This window comes from Girardinichthys multiradiatus, chromosome 14 (genome assembly GCF_021462225.1).
Source record: "Girardinichthys multiradiatus isolate DD_20200921_A chromosome 14, DD_fGirMul_XY1, whole genome shotgun sequence".
Taxonomy (NCBI): domain Eukaryota; kingdom Metazoa; phylum Chordata; class Actinopteri; order Cyprinodontiformes; family Goodeidae; genus Girardinichthys; species Girardinichthys multiradiatus.
In genome coordinates, this window is record NC_061807.1 from 40,224,509 (window position 1) to 40,244,526 (window position 20,018).

At 40.1% G+C, this 20,018-nt stretch overlaps 1 protein-coding gene across 7 annotated transcripts in view; it reads right to left on the reverse strand.

Annotated features, from left to right (window-relative positions):
- Nucleotides 1-20,018, reverse strand: part of nrxn2b (neurexin 2b) — a 960,343-nt gene that overhangs the window by 637,766 nt on the left and 302,559 nt on the right. For all 7 annotated transcript variants that reach the window (XM_047385485.1, XM_047385484.1, XM_047385482.1 and 4 more), the window contains one exon: nucleotides 833-850. In XM_047385485.1, coding sequence (XP_047241441.1) covers nucleotides 833-850 — 18 coding nt within the window. The remainder of the gene's footprint in view (nucleotides 1-832; nucleotides 851-20,018) is intronic.

Genomic DNA, 20,018 nt, shown 5'->3' on the forward strand with positions numbered 1-20,018 from the left:
GTCTGAACATTACGCCCTAGAGGAGGCAAATAACTCATTGCATCTAAACATAAACGTGTATTTAAACCAAGGAAAAATTGGTTATGAAATTGGCAGATGATTGAACAAAAAAACTGAATGTGACATTTGTCCCTGTCCATCATGCTTTTTTTTTCATTTAGCATGTGAATAAATCATTCTATGAATAAATGCTTATGTCATTCTTACATGAAATGGCTATATTGATTATAACAGTTAGCTTGTCGGTGAGCACAGCAGTTAGGATATCCCGCTGGTTTTCCAACTTGCAAAACAAACATGATTTTGTTGGATTTGATGTTATTCCCAAAACCATGTTTCAACTCCAGAAAACAATATTTAGCTACCTGCACTTGTTCTTGGGCCACTTTTGCCAGCTTTAGTTTGAACTGTTTAAAAATATTCTCCATTACATTTTGCTTTGACCAGATTCTGTTCTTAGTAAAGGCAATCAAAGTACCAGCAGTGGTACTTGTACAACTGCTTAAGGACCTTGTGTAAAAAATAAAAAAACTTGTTCAAACTGGAATAGCAGACTTCAGAAAACAGCTACAATACATAGAGACTGATGCTGAAACAGACAAAAGAAAAGGCATATAGAGAAAAAAAAACTGTTTAAAGTTTAATCCTTTATGACATACATTGAATTCCGTAGGTGGAAATAAAAAACATCAAGCTTTCTTTATGTGTATGAAATGTTTCATATGCACCTGCCTTTAATATTCGATAAAGATAAGCTGTAACTACTCAGATACTCTGGCACTGAGGAGGGAAATGGAAGTAGAAATGAGGCACAATGTAAAGAAGGACTTACCAGCTAGAGATGAGTCACCTGCAATGAAAGAAAAACAGAAAAAAATCATTGGATTAGTCTAAAGGGTATAGCAAAATGTTGTTCAAACCTGCTCATCAAACGGAAGCCACAACTAAATGAGATATAACAGCAGTGTGAGAAAAGGGAAAGTCAGAATGCAATTAACATTTTATGTCTAGGAGAGCGCAGTTTCACACATAAGCTGCAACACAAAGCTGCTAATTGAGATCGTGGAGGGGAAACAACTGCTGATCATGTTCTGAAGGCAGCATTCATATTTTCCTATAAGATAAGACTTAAAGGTCAGAAGAAAACCTTTCAGGCAACAGCTCTCCTTTCTCTACATTTGACATTCATCCACATAAGAAACTCATTCTGAAAGTCAGTCATTAAATGAATCGTCATGGTAAATATAATACTCTACATATGTTAGTTTAGCCAAAGCTAAACACTGAAATATATATTTTATTAAATAAATTGGAACATAGCAGTAAGATTAAACAAAAATTAAGAGAAAATAACAAATAAAGATATAAAAAGTTGATAAAATGATAATAAATATTTTAATGATACACAATTGGTAAATATAAACAGCATTTGTGTGAGAAAAATATCACTTTATATAACATACTATAAGTGTTAAAGATTTCTTGTAACCAGTGGAACAAATGACTTTTAGATTTTTCACTTTTTTGTGAATGCTAATTAAATCAAACATTGTCTTGCTTTCTGAGGTTTATTTATTTTGAATTGTTTTTGTTTGTCCATTAGTTCCACATGTCTTGGCCATGACTGCATCAGAGGAAAATCCCAAACGTGTAAGTTACAGCTCAAAACACCTTTTTTATTATGTAGTGACAACATTAGACCCTGTGGGCTAAAGTAGGCTGCCATACTGTACGTATTAGAAAGATTGAAAGCCCTTGGTGAAAAGAAGATTTTTCAGTCCCAATGCATGAAGCAGAGTAGGCGAGCAGGAATCCAAGCCAAAGCAGATGCACGGAGGGGTTCTTTGTGTTGCTGTGCCAACCTTATTCTTGATCTCAGGTCCAGGTGGAGGAGAAGAGACAGAGCTTAATGTCTGCAGGAGCAGAAAAAGTCCACTGCAGAAATAGCAGGGGGAGAACATAATAAAGACACCTCAGTCTCCTAGGCCTTGTTTGTTAATATCCTGGACTGTGACAAGGGTATCTTAAGTTCCCGAGTCATATCAGCAGCTCTGCTCCTACTGGCACGGAAAAACATTATTTAACACACAGGGTACAGCCAATGTCAGGGGCAAGTAGGGAAGTGAGTCCGTGTGTATGAGACAAGGAGGCAGAGATACTGGAACGGACACAAAGAAGAGATAGCTGTTCAAACATATCTCATCTATCATGTCTCTTCAACTCTCCCTGGCCACTGTCAGCCACCATAAGATAAATAAAGTTGTGCAAGGCATGATACCAGCCTCTATGTAATATAATGTCATGGCAACCGTGCACAGACATAAGGCTGTGGCTGCCATCTTCACAGAGCAGGTCACAGGGCTGGGGTAATCATGTTTTACTGAGGACGTATTCTGGAGAACAGACAGGACCCTAAGGAAAAGCTATAAAGTCTCTAATGGGCCCTTTAGGATAGTAAATAACAGCAGCTGGATCCCAGCAGAACTGTAATACTCATGAAGGCATCTCTTGAAGGAAATATACTTGAGCAAAGGCTGGTGAGCTCCAGTGTACCGGAAAACTCTCGGGATGTTGAGACTTTAGTGTGGCGGGCCAAAAACTCCTTGTAGTGAACGAAACCCTTCGTTAGATCAAATAATGCAGCATACTTTTTCTGTGTAACCACAGAAAAAATAAACAGAAAAATGTTTGACCAAACGAGACTGTAAAGAAGCAGTGATCCCTGTCTGCTGGTGTACATTCCACCTCCTACCATATTCTGCACACATTTTCCTTAGCTGTCAGTGCTACTTTACTTGCCTGTAAATTTTTAAAAGGGATTTATGGAGAAAGCTTGATAAACAAGTGAGTTAGGTCCCAACAACAAACACAAACCAAAAAAGATCAAGCTAAGCCAAATCACCCTAGATTTCAAGGTAGTGGTGATCAAATGCACCTGGAGATCTAGTTTGTTGGGAAAAAAAGGAATCTCATAAAAAGCAGGTATTGAAATAAGAACTATATATAAACTGTGTACGCCTCGCTGTATGTACTTAATTAAGGTGACAAAAGAACAAACAATTTGATCTTTTACCTTTACATACAGGAGCTGGCTATAGACCTGTTCATCAAACTGGGATTTATTTCTATATTTCATTTTACATTGTGGTAAGTACAGTACATGGTATATGTGATACATATTTTAGGCAAGTGTTTGTCTAGATCATATAAACATAATTTTTTTATGACCAAATATGGAAAAGGCAGATTTTCATAAATTACTAAATAACATCAAAGATTAACTCATGTTTTACTGTTCTAGATATATCTCAAATGTTCTTTATTCTTTACTATGTTCCTTAGTCTTTTTAATCATGTAACAAGAAGTTTCCTCTGCTGACACTTTTGGAGCTTAATTATTTGCCCTTTGTAAGTAATTTTACATAGCTGAACATGAACTGAACCTGTTTGTCTTCTGACATACCCAGAGATTACCTTTGTTGCAATTTGGTGCAAAATGAATTCAACTGAATCAGGTTGTAATTAAATTGAATTGTTAATAAACACACTATAAAAATAACTAATGGGTGTGTGTTTTGTGTGTACGTACAACCTGTGTGTACATATATGGGTTTGTGGGTACATATGTGTTTGAGTGTGTGTGAAAGAGATAGAGAGAGAGGAAGAAAGAGAGAGAGAGTAATAAAGAAATTAAACTGATAGTTGGTGAATTTGAATATTATTGCTTGAAATGCCCACACTATACATTAACTGATTTAGTTTATTCAGCTACCAATTTTTTTATACATTATGAAACACAATAGCAGCTGCTGACATTTATTGGTGGATCACTATTTATATCATTTATCTGTAGCTGCAGAAACAAAGGATCTTCTCCTCTTGTGCTATTAAAAGTAAAAGTTGAGTCATCAACATAAACAACACATGAATTTAACGAATTCAGTAAAAAATACAGCATCAATCGCATTCAAACTGTTTCACAGTAAATATTTTATAGTTCCAACAAACCAGTCAGTTGACATTAAACAATGGCAGAAACTCGTTCTGATGGGGTGGCTTGAGTCTGAAATGTGAATTAGTCTTTAACTAAAGTTCCCACAGGGATCAGCAAAAGATTTCACAGCACTGTACAAAGTTTTATACCACCCATCATTTTATTTTCATATTTACTTTCAAAAGGAGCCAGAGTTCCCTCTATTGTTTATAGGGCCGCATTATGATGAAAAGAATAATGATCATGATTATTTTGGTCAATATTAATATTACAATAATTTACAATGATTAATCATTAAGTCGGAAAGAAGACTCCTAGACTTCCCTCTCCCCAGACACCTCCTCTAGCTCCTCCAGAGGGAGCCCAAGGCCAGCCGAGAGACATAGTCCCTCCAGCATGTCCTGGGCCTCCTACCGGTGGAACGTGCCTGAAACACCTCCCGAGGAAGGCGTCCAGGAGGAATCCGGTATAGATGCCTGAGCCACCTCAACTGGCTCCTCTCGATGTGGAGGAGCAGCAGCTCAACTCCGAGCCCCTCCCGGATGGCCAAGCTCCTCACCCTATCTCTAAGGGAGTGCCCTGCCACCCTACGGAGGAAGCTCATTTCAGCCGCTTGTATCTGGGATCTTGTTTTTTCGGTCATGATGCAAAGTTTATGGCCATAGGTGAGGGTAGGAACGTAGACTGACCGGTAAATCGAGAGCTTCACTTTTCGGATCAGCTCTCTCTTCACCACGACGGACCGGCACGGCGTCCCCATTACTGCAGCAGCCGCACCTATCCATCTGTCGTTCTCCTGCTTCATTTTCTCCTCCCTCGTGACCCCAAGATACTTGAACTCCTCCACTTGAGACCTCCCCTCCAACCTGAAGAGGGCAAGTCACCCTTTTCCAGTCGAGAACCATGGCAATGAGGTTGGAGGAGCTGATCTTCATCCCAGCCACTTCACAATCGGCTGAGAACCGCCCCAGTGCATGCTGGAGATCTTAGCTAGAGGGGGCCAGCAGGACAATGTCTGCAAAAAGGAAAGACAAAATCCACTGGCCCCCAAACCAGACCCCCTCCGGCTCTTGGCTGCACCTAGAAATCCTGTCTATAAAAGTTATGAACAGGACCAGTGACAAAGGGCAGCCCTGCTGAAGTCCTACATGCACCGAGAACAGGTACAACTTAGTGCCGGCAATGTGGACCAAACTCCTGCTCTGCTTGTACAGAGACCGGATGGCCCTTATAAGGTGCACCATGAGGGACACAGTCGAATGCCTTCTCCAGGTCCACAAAACACGTGGGCCGGTTGGGCAAACTCCCATAAACCCTTGAGTACCCTGTAGAGGATGTGGAGCTGGTCCAGTGTTCCACGGCCGCAACAAAAACCACACTGCTCCTTCTGAAGCCGGGAGTCGACTATCGGCCGAACAGTTCTACCAGCTGATCGCCGTATTAGCACACCAAGAAGGCTGCCCTGTAAAACGTTTTTTTTTTTCTTGCTCTCAGTGGAAGACAAGCGTTTTCTCTCTCTCTCTCCCTCCCTGCTGACACCTGCTTCTGCGTTTTGTCTGTATTTTTCTCAGATCCTCGCTTTGCATATCCTCCAAACTTGTAAATTATGGACTTGGTCAGCTGTTTTCTCAATGTAATTGATCAAATTTTTTTGACAGGAAGACAGGGTAAAGGAGAACCCTCTTTTCCAGATTGGACGTACTTCTCTGGATACACAATGGATTCTTGGCAGCAGTGGAAAATTGTGTGTCTGACTACGATGTCGGTCGAGGACATAGAATATGTGTACATATTTGGACTTTTGATAACAGGATTTCTGCTTTTTGGAGTTGGTGGTTACCTGGCTTATCGAGTGATTCGTAAAACGTGGGCAGCTGTTCAAAGCATTCCAAAGCTGCTTGCGATGTTGGATGGAGTCTGTAGAGCGATCAACACTCAGACTGAAATGTTTCAGAGAGCAGAATCGCAAGCTGGACACGATTCTTGAACAGAATCACAGCCTGGCAGCGGTTGGACCCAGAGGTTAAAGAGTATAATCTTGGTGAAGTTGTACGCTCGAGATCTGCGGAAAGTACCAGTAATTTGGCTATTTGGATTCGCAATTGAGACACCCCAGTAAAACTCTTAAGGTTGTTGGAAATTCACAACTGCCTGAACCACAACATTTATTGTTTTTCTAAATCTGGCTCCCCAATGTGGCCTTGGCAACTTCTGCTAACTGGCTATCGACAAAATATCTCCTGGATGTTATATAAACACGACACTCTCCCCCAGCACTCCCCTACCAGCTGTGTGCTGATAGGACTATGCGGCTGATTGATAAAACTTCCACTTCTCTTCTCGAGGACAATGGTGCTTCTATCGGTGTTGAGAGTCAAATTCTTGCAAACACACTCAGACTTACATTCGCAACCTCAAGATTCAACCGTACCCTTGCTAAATCTTTACTTATGTGTGTTGTTTACCCCTGCTGAGGTTTTTTGTACTATTTCAGACGGAGTCTGAAATATGATTTTTTTCCTCCTATCTTACTTTACCTAAATGTGTGATTTCATTACTTTTCCTAGATTTTCAGATTTCTCAGAAATGATTACCAGCAAAAGCGAAATATTATTAATATTTGAACATTTGACTACAGCTGTTTTTACACCAATGATCAGAGATTTTTTTTGATTTCTTAGAAGGATTGTATTACAACAATTTCATACCAGTGAGAGCCAAACATTATTAGTATTTAAAAGGTTTGGACCTACCAGTGACCCAGCTTCTCTACTTAGACTTCAGTGAGTGTCCATGACTGTTACTATTTGAATGATGGGACCACAGTTGCCTCATACCAGCGACCTCAAGGATTAATATTATTATTTTTCATATAGCACAGGATGAATTCCTTACCACAGAGGACTTAATGAGTTAATTACCTCTATTAGAAAGATTGGATTAGAACCAGCTCTTACCAGTAAACCCCCAAGGATTATTAATGTCATTTGATTTGTTTTTTCTGTGTTTGATTTTCTGTATCATTGTAATGTTTTTCCTCATGTACAGTGTTTTGAGTGCCTTGTTGCTGAAAAGCGCTATATAAATAAACTTGACTTGACTTAAAGTGGTTCTGCTCCACTTTCCGAGTTAACCCAAATTGGATATTTTGTCCATAAAACTGCTGGTTTGATCTTCATAGACACTCTAGCGCATATGTATCGTTTTAATATTAGTCAGGTAATCATTTTATTCTTTTTGTAGAATAGTGCTTGTTAGTTAGGTGAAGCGTTTGTGTTTTTTTTTTGTGCAAGAGTGATTTATATGTCAAAATGAGGTCAAAATTCCCCCACCTATTGGTGAAGCAGCTGATTAAACAGAGATATTTAGCATGGTTTTGGTTAATAATTAGCAATGATAATTAACTAAGTGTAATTATTAAGTGCTTTGAGCCCATAATCACAACTCCAGAGGACATCTCTGATATCTATTCAGAAGCAATGATTTTTGGTTAAGAAAACTATTTTCCTGAATTATGATTTTTAATTATAATTTTTGATAGAAATTAATTAATAATCATAATCCTGACAGGTGCTGTTTGAGCCACGATGCTTCATATGTACAGTATTGTGCAAAGGTTTTATGTAGGTGTGAAAAAATACTGTAACAAATCGCAGTGAATGAACAAAAGAGAACTCTAAATCAAATCAATATTTGGTGTGACCACCCTTTGCCTTCAAAACACCATCAGTTCTTCTAGGTTCACTTCCACACAGTTTTAAAGGAACCCGGCTGGTATTTTGTTCCAAAAATCTCGGATAACTAACCACAGATCTTCTGTGGACGTAGACTTTCTCACATACTTCTGTCTCTTCATGTAATCCCAGACACACTCCATGATGTTGAGATCAGGGCTCTGTGGGGGTCATACTATCACTTCCAGTAAGTCTTGTTCTTTTTTTATGCTGAAGATAGTTTTTAATGACTTTGACTGTATTTTTAGGTTCACTCACTGAGCATTTTGTAAATAGATAAAATTAAACAATCATCATTTATATTTCTGAAAGCCTTCCTCGTTTACAGCATTTTTTCACACATGTCTAAAACTTTTGCACAATTCTGTATTAGTGTAATAAAAATAACCAGTGAGACATTTTATTTAGTCAGTCAGTCATTTTCTACCGCTTATTCCATAGTGGGTCACGGGGGAGCTGGTGCCTATCTCCAGCAGTCTATGGGCGAGAGGCGGGATACACCCTGGACAGGTCGCCAGTCCATCACAGGGCAACACACAAACAACCAAGCACACACTCATTCATACACCTAAGGGCAATTTAGATTGACCAATTAACTTAACAGGCATGTCTTTGGACTGTGGGAGGAAGCCGGAATACCCGGTGAGAACCCACGCATGCACGAGGAGAACATGCAAACTCTATGCAGAAAGACCCCCGGCCGGGAATCGAACCAAGGACCTTCTTGCTGAAAGGCAACAGTGCTACCAACTGCAGCCCATTTTATTTATATATACAGAAATTTTGATTTATCATTGGAAAGGTTTCCGTGGGAATGCGTAGATGAACTTAAATGTGAATTCCAATAGCATACTCAAACTTTTATCAAAATATGGAATCAGAATGCATTCCAATTCTGTGAAAACTGGATATAAAAAAGCATGTTCAAGCAAGGCTTACACAAAGAAATAAAAGTCTTTTTCCAGTAGTAAGGTTTTAGAGAGTTTTCTACAGCCAAATGTAGTGAAGAAGAGCACTTCTCTCCACCACCCCTTGATACAAGGTTTCAATCAGCTAAGTGAACAAAAACATCTAAAGAAAATGTTTCCCTTTGTTGAGGTGCCCTTCACACCTGACTTTAGACAGTTCAAACATTAAAAATCACACAAAACGTATATGGGTGTGCAAGGTCTCATGGAGGTCTTTTGGAGTGCATCAGGAACTCATTGTGCTCCTGCTTGTAATAGACCGGGAGATTCCCCCACTTGCATTGAGCATGCACAGAACATCCATGTTAAGGTGAGCTTCTGGTAGTCAGAAAGACACCCGTCTGAAGACATATTATATTATAAAGCATATCCTTTCAGAAAGACGTAAAAAACATTTTTAAAAAGTATATTAATAGTTCTAAAATGCAGGTTTTCTGTTTCAGTTATGACATACCTGGCAAGCGTTACAATCAATTAGTAAAAAAGTGCTCCCTCACTCACAGAAGGACTTTGGGCTGATAATGTTTTTATGGTGGTGCTGAAATAAATGAGATTATTTTTAGCAAAAATAACACATACATTGTTTGCCAGACACCCAGTTTAGGTCATCTCAGTATGTATGAAAAATCTGACCAGTGAGCTGAAAACAAGACTGCATAAGAGAGGACCCATGACTCTGAATAATACAGGGAGTTTTTGCAGAAAGGAATGGTCAAAGATCCTGTTCAGGATGCCCCAACCCAGTCAAATCTTATAGGAGAAGACTAAGTGCTGTCCTTTTCGCAAAAGCAGATTGTGCAAAGTCATAACTGCATTATGTCAATAACTGTGTATTCAGTCATTTTATTTCAGAAACGTTTTATCTTAACATGATGTGGTTTTTACCCCAACTGACTACACTCAAAGTATTTATTTTTAAGTCTGAAGCTAATTGATGTTCAGGCATTTTAAACATCTTTACCAAAGGTGCCAACAAATGTAGAGGGCACTATACCTTACAGCCTAATGTGTTTTTAAAGTTGTGAACAGCATGTTGCCTTGAAGGTATTTTCACAAATCACATATGACACATATGCCTTCCAGTGACCTTTAGGATGTTCCCCTGTGATTTGACAACACACCTCTTCAATGTTAGGTGGTGCTTGGAACCATGCCTGACCAATTATTCACTCTCCCTCTCACACACACACCTCCACCCACCCTGATCCCCTTCTTCTTGTGCGTCTGCACATCTCCTTCTTGGACCGCGGTCCTTGCTCTAATCCTCTGGACTCAATGCTTAGGCTGCAGCTTGGTAATTCACCAAATCCCCTTCTGGTCCCCTTAACCCACACCTCTATTCCAATGTCAAGTGCTCCTTGACAGCAAATACACACTTTTCCAAACATATATTCATTGAAAATCATTTTGCATTTTTAAATGTTGGTAGATTAGGTGAAATACTTGCAGTTTCGTATTAATTCCTTTTCAAGTCCAAGTTTCTTTCGTCAGGCTTAGGGTTGAGGCCTTTTTCAACTGGCAGTGAAAGCATTCACCTTTGACTGACTGTTTTATTAATTGCTTTGTTGTTTTTGCCAAACACTGAAGCCATTGCTGTATTGCTATTGGAGTTCCCAGAAAAAAAAAAAAAAAAACGAATTATAGCCTGCCACAATGGCTGTTTGAAGCATTGGTCAAGAGCAAAATGCCAACAAACTGAGACAGAGATTAAATAAAAGATAAAAGATAAAATGGCCACACTAATAGAGAGAACCTGCATCAAATAATGTCTAGGACATCTCATCTGAAAATAAATTTTGCTTCATTTAAAATAAATCAAATCTGAACTGTGTGTACAGCTGTCTAAAGCTTTTGCAGTTATTTCAAATGATTCAAGAAATATAAACTAGAAATTAGTCACATTTTCAGTTCACTAGTTTTGACGTGTTAATGTTGTTTTAAAATTTAATTTAATTTAATTTAATTTAAATGTAATGCTTTTGATCAGTGGATCAGCAGTGGTGCCTGCAGAAATCTTTCACTGGGGGCCACATTGGGCCATTAAAAATCAAAATTAATCACCCACTTTGTATATTGCTATAATGTTGTACTATTACTATATAATAGGAACTACAAAAAATCCTATCATAGACCAATAGTCCTTTGTTTTGTTTTTGAAAATTTATAGTTCAAACTGACTACAAATTAGCATTTAAAGCTTCACAGACTACAAGCATTTTCAAGTTATATTCTTTAAAATAACAGGATTTTTTTCTTTTTACTAAATGAAAGACATTACAAAATTATTCATAATATACAAACTAAAAACAATAACCTTCATGTAAACTATTTACTAAATACTGAGTAAAAATTACAACCGTCATTCACATTGTTGAACTGAATTCAAAATACTTTATTTATTTATTTATTTATTTAACCCCACTCCACACTGGGCCACTGAATGGCAGCCCTTCTGCTTTACAGAATTATAATTGGAGCAAATAAACTGCATTAGGGTCATGAGAGGAAAAATAAGTGTGCTAACTTAAAAGCCCTTAGAATCTGTCTTCGCAACATTTCAGGATGCAATGCTGCTATGTGATTGGTTAAAAATCGGTTTTCTTAATTGCTGGACTGACCTTCTATTGAGACCTGCTATCACAGCATCCTCTTTGTTCCTTCATGATGAGTGTGTCTGCTCTGCTAGATGTTATTAGACTAATGTCATGCTCTACCCAAGTTAATGGTCTGCGGTTACTGTTGCAAAGCCCTGCTACTTGATGGAATAATTAACTTAGTATTAGTAGATTAATCTACCAGTTAATTGGCTAGGTCAAAGTGATTGTAACTGAGACTTTGTGCAACAGCTGACTAACCAACAGTGCTGTCATCTGATATTCACTCAGTGTATCCTTGATATTGTGTTCTTAACAAGGTACCTGGGCCATCCAATGAGATGCAGCCCCACAAGGGCTCATATGTTCAGAAATCTTTACTAGTTCTTTTAGACACTCCTTGTTTCTGTGTACATCACACATTAATCATTCAAATGATATAAAAGTTTTTATCTCAGAATAGAATGACATTAGGAAACTTTAACTCACCTTAAAATGTGTTTTATTAGTGGATCATCTGCACCAACTGTCAATGTTTGAAACATTTTATCAATTTTAGGTAATAGATTATTGTCAAAGTCAGCTTGTGATATTTGTTTTTACTTGATTTTAGATGTAAAATCATACAGTTAAAAAGTTAATAAAAGTGACAAATGGCAGCAACTTCCTTAAAAACACACACAATACTCCGTACTTTTTGCCCTGGAGATAAAGGGCCTGCTGAGAAACGTTGTCCAAGCCATGTAAGAGTGGCTTGGGAAACTCTTACGTGTACAGTTGTACACTTAAGTACACTGACTACTTAGGTGAAGCATTACTAAATAAAAAACTGAAAGAAACAAGCTACTGTTTTTCTTCAGAATTTACAGAAAAAGAAGCAAGAGCTCGTGATTGTATATGAATATTTCACAAATGTTTAGTCATAACTGTATTTTTAAATCCATTTAAAAAATATTCTAAATGCTTTGAAGTGAAAGACACTTCATAGACAAATTATCTGTTTGATATTTATAGCTCAGATTCTTTTTATAAACTATTGTCCACGAATAAATAAAATAGTGTTTCATCATACAACAATATAAAATTACTAATTGTATTTTCTAATAAATATCTTAGTCATATTATCTGGAATCACAAAATTAAACTAAAATAGTAAATTTAAAATTATATTTCTCTCTCCATAACCACTGAAACCAACAGCACCACTATGCAATGTCATTTTGTTTATTTACTGGTATTGAATAATCTTTTTTCCAGCCCTTCAGACTACTGACGGATGACTAGAGCAAATAAAAAGTAAGTGAATGTCAGTCAGGAACTATTTTTTAAGTAGACAAAAGTAAATATTAAACCAAATCTTCTCTAGATGAACACAAGTTGAAGGTTAATCGAAATCTGTTGCACCCTGATAGAATTTATTTTTAGAATTCATACGAACTTGTGACCCTAAAAACCAAAAGTGTTTAAATTCAATCCTGCATTTTTTTTTATATGATCATTTCTAAGTGTGGTACAAAGCTGCTGTTTTTTTATTATTTTAATAGCTTTTTGTGGTAATGTGAACTTGGGTTTTTCAGCCAAGAAATACATGTCTTGAGTTATATTTGTGTGTGTTGCCTTCAAAAATTATTAAAAGAAAGGATCTAAAATTATTTAAATCTAACCTTAATTGAGACAATTTTAACCACAGATATGTAATACAAAGTAACCAGGGAATGAAAACTGATAGAAATGTATTGAGACATTTGCCTCTGTTTTTGTCTTAATTTCAATTAAATCCCGATTTAAAAACATAAAGTTACATAATCATTCATACTTTGATGAAGAAAGGAAGAAAGCTGACCACAAAAAACAGAAACTCCAAAAACGTTTTTGTAGCCCAATCATTAAATCCTCAATCTATCTAACATTTTTGTACTAATTATTTTATCATGTCTGTGCAATAATCCTATCTGTTTTGAATCCTCTTAGAGTTGTGCTTTACTTGTCAAACAGTCTTGAAATAGACATACAATTGATCTGAGTCTGACGATAAACATACAGACACAACGTATAGAAGTATGGTGAATTTGATGGCCTCTGCACTCAAATGACAGGATACATTTTAGAAGGAGGAATTCTTGTTGAAATTAGTTTCTAATATTCACCTTTAAACAAGGACAACCAATAGTGTATATATAGAGTAATCCATCTTAGTTTTACCTTCATAAGAATAATTTCTGCATGTTTCCACAAAATATAGAAGCAGAAAAATGTATAAATGAATACATAGACTGGAGGGAGAACACTTTACAGGAATCAAATCCTTATTTAAAATTAGATAGTACATGGTACAGGTAAATGTCAGAAAATTTGTAGATTACATTTTTTTGTGATGTTGGCCCACCCTTTGCAGCTGAAGCAGCTTTAACGTTTCTGGGCAGGCTTTCCACAAGGATCAGGATTGTATTTATATATATTTATTGACCATTCTGTCAGAAGGGCTTTTTAAAGGTCAGACACTGATGTTGGACAAAGCAGCCTCCCCTCTCAATATCGTCTCAAAGGTGCTCTATTAGGTGGAGGTTAGGACTCTATGCAGGCCAGTGTAAAGTCATGATGAAACAGAAAGTTATATTGTTAACGTGAGGAGAGAAAAGTTTATCCATAAATTTAAAAATAAATATCATTTTACAAAACTATCCATTTCATTATTTTCATGTAGGTTTTTAAGTCAGCTTAGTAGCTCTTCACTTCCAATATTATTTAAAAATATCTAACATTTTAGTTTAATTGGTGTGAAATGGAGTTTTGACAAAAATTCAACTTGGAAGACTCACCTCCACCTCCGTCTAACTACTCCACTTCGTTCTCCACTCCAACCAATGAGCTCCTGATCCACATTCCCTCTTCAGCCAATAATCCTTCCAGGCTTTGCTTTAAAAGACCTTCACACGTAGAATCTCCTGATCTTCAGCTGAGCATCAATTTCAACGCATGATGTCAGAATATGAGTCCGATGATCTGGCCGGTTTCTTACAATGTCCTGTGAAGGATCCTCGCCCACCTTCTTCCTCTTCTACACGCAGGAGCACTCGCCTGGCCTCTAGCCACGTCGATCCATCTCCGACGTCTCAGCTTAGAGCGAGCGGTATATCTTACGGCTCAGACCTAGATCCTTCACACATCATTCAACTCGCCAAGTTCCTTCCTCACCATCATTCTTCTCCCTCTCCACCTCCTCCACCATCCACCTCCTCAGGAAAACGCCTCAAAAAATATGTTAATCCTCCTGCGAAGCATCGTAGAGGTCGCCCTGCTTTCACTCCGTCTCCCGCTGCCACACCTCCCAGTTCGTCTGCCGCTGCATTTCCTCCTACCATCATTACTCCTGCTCCCCAGGCTTCTTTGTCCTCTTCAGCTCCAGTCATTCCAGCTTCATTCATCTCATCCATGGATTCTCTCCAGCGTTCCATAACTTCACTCACCCACCATCTCCAGGGGTTTGCCGTCAACACGGCCACGTCAGCAGTTCCCCTCCCCCCTACTCCACCAGATGCCCAGCCTGCTCCATGGCCCCTCCCACCATTATTCACCCTCGCTAATGCTCAGCCAGGCTCATCTCTAGGTGAGATGTATTTTTTAATTTTTTTTTTCTCTCTCTCCTTTCTTTCCCCTTTTTGGTTTCCCATTCATGCGCCCTTCAAGCATATTGTTTCCATCCCTCTTTTCACATGCAGGCAGACCTTATGCATTTCACTGCCGTTTACAAATTCTCTGATCCCTGCCTTGCTAAAGATTTGTCTTTTGGCGAGTTTGTGGCAGCTTTTAGCAACTTCAGAGACATTATCTGTTCTGTTTACCTGGAGCGTAGGGTGGAACTTGATACTTATCTCTCCCTCATAACAAACCTCCATCTCAAATATGGCCGCTCGCTCTTTTTTCAGTATCATAAAGTATTTTCCGCCAAAGCCACATCCACATCCACACTTGCCCAATCAGGAGTCCGCTTAGACTGGTTCATGCTCGACGCAGAAATTCTTACTATGCTTACCCAAGCCACCTCTTGCATTACATGCGGCGCTGTCGGCCATCAGAGTTCCCTTTGCCCTTCTCTTCCCTTTTCTTCCAACACCTCCACCCATTCACAACTTCTCCCTCCTTCAGGTTCTCAACCTCTCAATCGCCGAGGGAGAAAAATCCAGGTTTATAACAATACAATAATTTCAATGAAGGTGTTTGCTCCTTTCCCATTTGTTCTTTTCTCCACATCTGCACCTGCTGCAAAGACACTCATCCAAAGTCCGTTTGCCCCCGCCGCTCATCTTTCTACAAACCCTTTCATGGACCCTAAAATTGATTTCTCGCCACCTTTCCAAACCAGTCTTAATTTCCGAATTGGCACTTCTTCTTCAATCTCATCCAGACCGATCTTTTGTCAATTTCCTCATTACAGTTCTGTCCCGGGGGTTTTTCACAGGAGAGCCTCCTTTTCACTCTTCTAAACTAATTTGCCCCAATCTTCAGTCAGCCCTCACCGAGCCGGAAGTAGTAGCTCAGCTCCTTCTCAAATAAGTCTCTAAGGGCTACATGATAGGTCCATTTAAATCTTCCCTTTCCCCCTTTTTCGTGTTAGCCTCTTAGGCATCGCCACCAGAAAATATTCAGGCAAGAAACGCCTCATAATCGACCTTTCTGCCCCTCACTCTGGTCCTCATCCCAGCATTAATTCCATCATTTCCAAACCCCCCTTTTCCCTTTTCTATGCTACGCCCGACTACGCCATTGCACTCATCAAAATTGCTGGGCGTGGCGCCTGGCAATGGCTGACGTCACCGATGCCTTTAAAATCATACCGTTCCACCCCTCTCAGTGGCACCTTCTAGGCGCCAAGTGGGATTGTCGTCTCTATTTCGCAGTAAGGCTTACATTTGGTTGCAGAAGCAGCCCCTGCTTGTTCAACAAACTGACCGAAGCTCTCTGCTGGATTCTCCTTAATGTATCTAAACTTCCTTCCGTTCTCCATCTTCTGGATGATTTTCTCCTCATCGACCCTCCTACCCCTTTCCCTGGCCCGTCTCTCCCAAAGCTTCAACAGTTGTTTCACCAAGTCGGTGTTCCCCTGTCATTGGAAAAAACGGCAGGTCCAGCCAAGCTGCTTGAGTTCCTCGCTATCACTCTCGACTCCAAAGCAATGGTTGCCTCATTGCCTGAAGACAAACTATCTCGTATCCGTGAAGTCTCTCAGTCCTTCATTTCTTCCCCAGTAGTTTCCAAACGTCAACTTCTGTCTCTCCTGGTCATCTTAATTTTGCCATGCTCATCATTCCCCAAGGTCGCTCCTTCATCTCGCACCTGCTCGACCTGGCAAGTTCTGTCCCTTCTCTGCTTGACCTTGTTTGTGTAGACAACAGCTATCATTCCGATGTGGCTTTCTGGTCCAGTCTTCCTAGAAACTGGAATGGAATATCTTTCTTTTATGACGACATCATTCAGTCGGCCGACTCATTTCAATTTTTTACAGACGCAGCTCCGTCCGTAGGTTTTGGGGGGTTCTTTCAGGGAGAATGGTTCACTGACGTATGGCCACCTTCCTTTCCTTAATCCGAATCCTCAGCTATTTATGAGATTATCCCCATCACAATAGCTTGCTGCGTGTGGGGCCCTTACTGGAAAAGAAAGCGCATTGCCGCTTTATGTGACAATGCAGCCGTGGTTGATGCTATCAACAAAGGCCGCTCATCCTTCAAAGCTGTCATGCATTACCTCCGTTGTATCACCTGGCAGGCTGTAACTCACAATTTCATTATCTCTGCCTGTCATGTTCCTGGTTATTCTAATTCAATCGCCGATGCTCTTTCTCTTTCTAAATTTCAGATCTTCCATCGACTTTGCCCCTCAGCCAACGCTCATCCCACTCCGATTCCTCCTTTCGAAGATCTAAAACTGGATTAAGCCCATCTCTCCTTCCTATGCTGCAATCAGCCAGAAAGTATTGTATCTAAGGTCTAGCCCCTTCCACTTTCAAATCATATTCCTTCGCCTGGCAAACCTTTGCAAAATTCTGTCTTGCTCATCACACACCTCTCTATCCAGTTCGTATTCAAACAGTCCTTGCTTTTGTTACTCATTGTTTTAAATTCTGTCGTTTCAAGCTCCCCTATATCCGTAGCCTAATAACAAGCATCAATTTCTTCTCAAGAAATCATGTTTCTGAGCCAACTCCTAGTCTCTTCACTCATCACGCCATCAAACTCCTCCTCAAAGGCATCTCAAAACATTGCACTTTGCAGCCTGACACTCGGAGACCTACTACACTTCCCCTCCTTAAAAATCTCCTCACAACCCTTCGCTCCTGCCCTTTATCATCTTATGTTAAATTGCTTCTCTCCTGTGCCTTCCTCCTCGCCTTCCATGGCTTTCTTAGACTTAATGAATTTACTTCTCCTTCCAATTCATTCAAAGCTTCTAGAGATTTAGCATTTTCATATCTAAAGTTCTACCCAGACCATTTTAAACTTTACCTCAAACACACCAAAGGTAAAGGTCCATGTTTCCTATCTATTGTTCGCCTAGACGGCCCGTTTTGTCCTTTCCAAGCTACGTTAACCTTTGCTCTTAAACGCCATTAACCCAGCTTGTCTAGCATGCCCCTTTTTCTCACTCCAGAAGGAACACCCATGACCTCTTCCTGGTTCCTAAAACATCTGAAGCAAATTCTAGTTCTATGCAATCTGCCCCCTAGTCAGTTTTCCGGTCATTCATTTCAAATCGGGCCTGCCACTACAGCAGCCACCCTAGGAGTCTCAACAGCATCCCTCCAACAACTTGCCTGTTGGTCATCCTCAGCTTTTTCTTCCTATGTTCATCCAGAAGTTCACTCTGTCCTAGCTGCTCAACAATCTCTACGCTCTTAGGTAAGAGCTTCCTGCATTAACTGGTGGTGGTTGACATTTCCCCATATTGTTTTCACCTTTCCATGTGAACCCGCTTCTTCTAACGTCATTATTCTTACTCCCAGTCTCCTCAAGGTTTCATCCTCCATCATTTGTCAGCAGCTGTTACCGTTCATTATCTTCCTCATCTCTTCATAGAAGACATAACTTCACCTTTTCTCATTACAGGTATAGACATCATGACATTTGCTTTCTCTAGATTATTTTTCACCGTTGTCTTGTCAGGATTAGTTCATCCCTCCTTCTACGCCTTAGCAGGCTCAATTCATCCTTAATTATGATTTAAGCTTAATTTATGTATCTAGACTCCTCAGCAGCTCAGTAGGCACCCTTAATTTCTCTCCACACCTTAGCAGGCACATTCTATTCCATCTACTTCTTCATCTTAGCAGATGCCAGCCCCTCCTCGCCTTGGCAGGCACAGTCCGTCCCTGCCTACACCTTGGCAGGCATAGTCCGTCCCTCTCTAAGCCTTGGCAGGCACAGTCCGTCCCTTTCTACACCTTGGCAGGCACAGTCCGTCCCTCTCTACGCCTTTGCAGGCACAGTCCGTCCCTCTCTAAGCCTTGGCAGGCACAGTCCGTCCCTTTCTACACCTTGGCAGGCACAATCCTTCCCTCTCAACGCCTTAGCAGGCACAGTCCATCCCTCTCTACGCCTTGGCAGGCACAGTCCATCCCTCTCTACACCTTGGCAGGTGCAGTTCATCATTCTCAATTCCTTGGCAGGTTCGATTCATCATTCTCATGCTTTAGTCAATCTCCTTTCGCCCCTTCAGGCTCAAATAATTCCTTCTCATGCCTTGTCAGGCTCTCAACATCTTTTCATTCTGTCAGTTTGATATTCTCATTTTTTTATTCTGATCTCATTACATCTACCATTCACTTAACAATCTCACATCATTCATGCTAACCAACATTTTGTTATATTCAGCCTAGGCCCCATCCTCCCCCCTTTGGGGGGAAGACTTCTCTAACTCTAAGCCTAAGATGTTTATTCAATCTTACATCATTATCAGCATCCATGTCTTCCTCCGGGGTCCGAGCGCCAAAAGAAATCAAACATCAGCTAATACACTCCTCTAATTGCCAACTCTGTGTTTCTCTCATTCGTGAGTCTTTCCAGGTTGAAATGGAGTTTTGACAAAAATTCAACTTGGGAGACTCACTTCCACCTCCGGCTCTGTCTAACTACTCCACTTCGTTCTCCACTCCAACCAATGAGCTCCTGATCCACATTCCCTCTTCAGCCAATAATCCTTCCAGGCTTTGCTTTAAAATACCTTCACACAAAGAATCTCCTGCTCTTCAGCTGAGCTTCAATTTCAGCACATGTTGTCAGACTACGAGTCCGATTATCTGGCCGGTTCCTCACAATGTCCTGTGAAGGATCCTCGCCCACCTTCCTCCTCTTCTACACGCAGGAACACTCGCCTGGCCTCTAGCCACGTCGATCCATCTCTCTCGTCTCAGCTTAGAGCGAGCGGTATATCTTACGGCTCAGACCTAGATCCTTCACACATCATTCAACTCGCCAAGTTCCTGCCTCACCATCATTCTTCTCCCTCTCCACCTCCTCCACCATCCACCTCCTCAGGAAAACGCCTCATAAAATCTGTTAATCATCCTGCGAAGCATCATAGAGGTCGCCCTGCTTTCACTCCGGCTCCTGCTGCCACACCTGCCGGTTCATCTGCCGCTGCATTTCCTTCTACCATCATTACTCCTGCTCCCCAGGCTTCTTCATCCTCTTGAGCTCCAGTCATTCCAACTTCATTCATCTCATCCATGGAA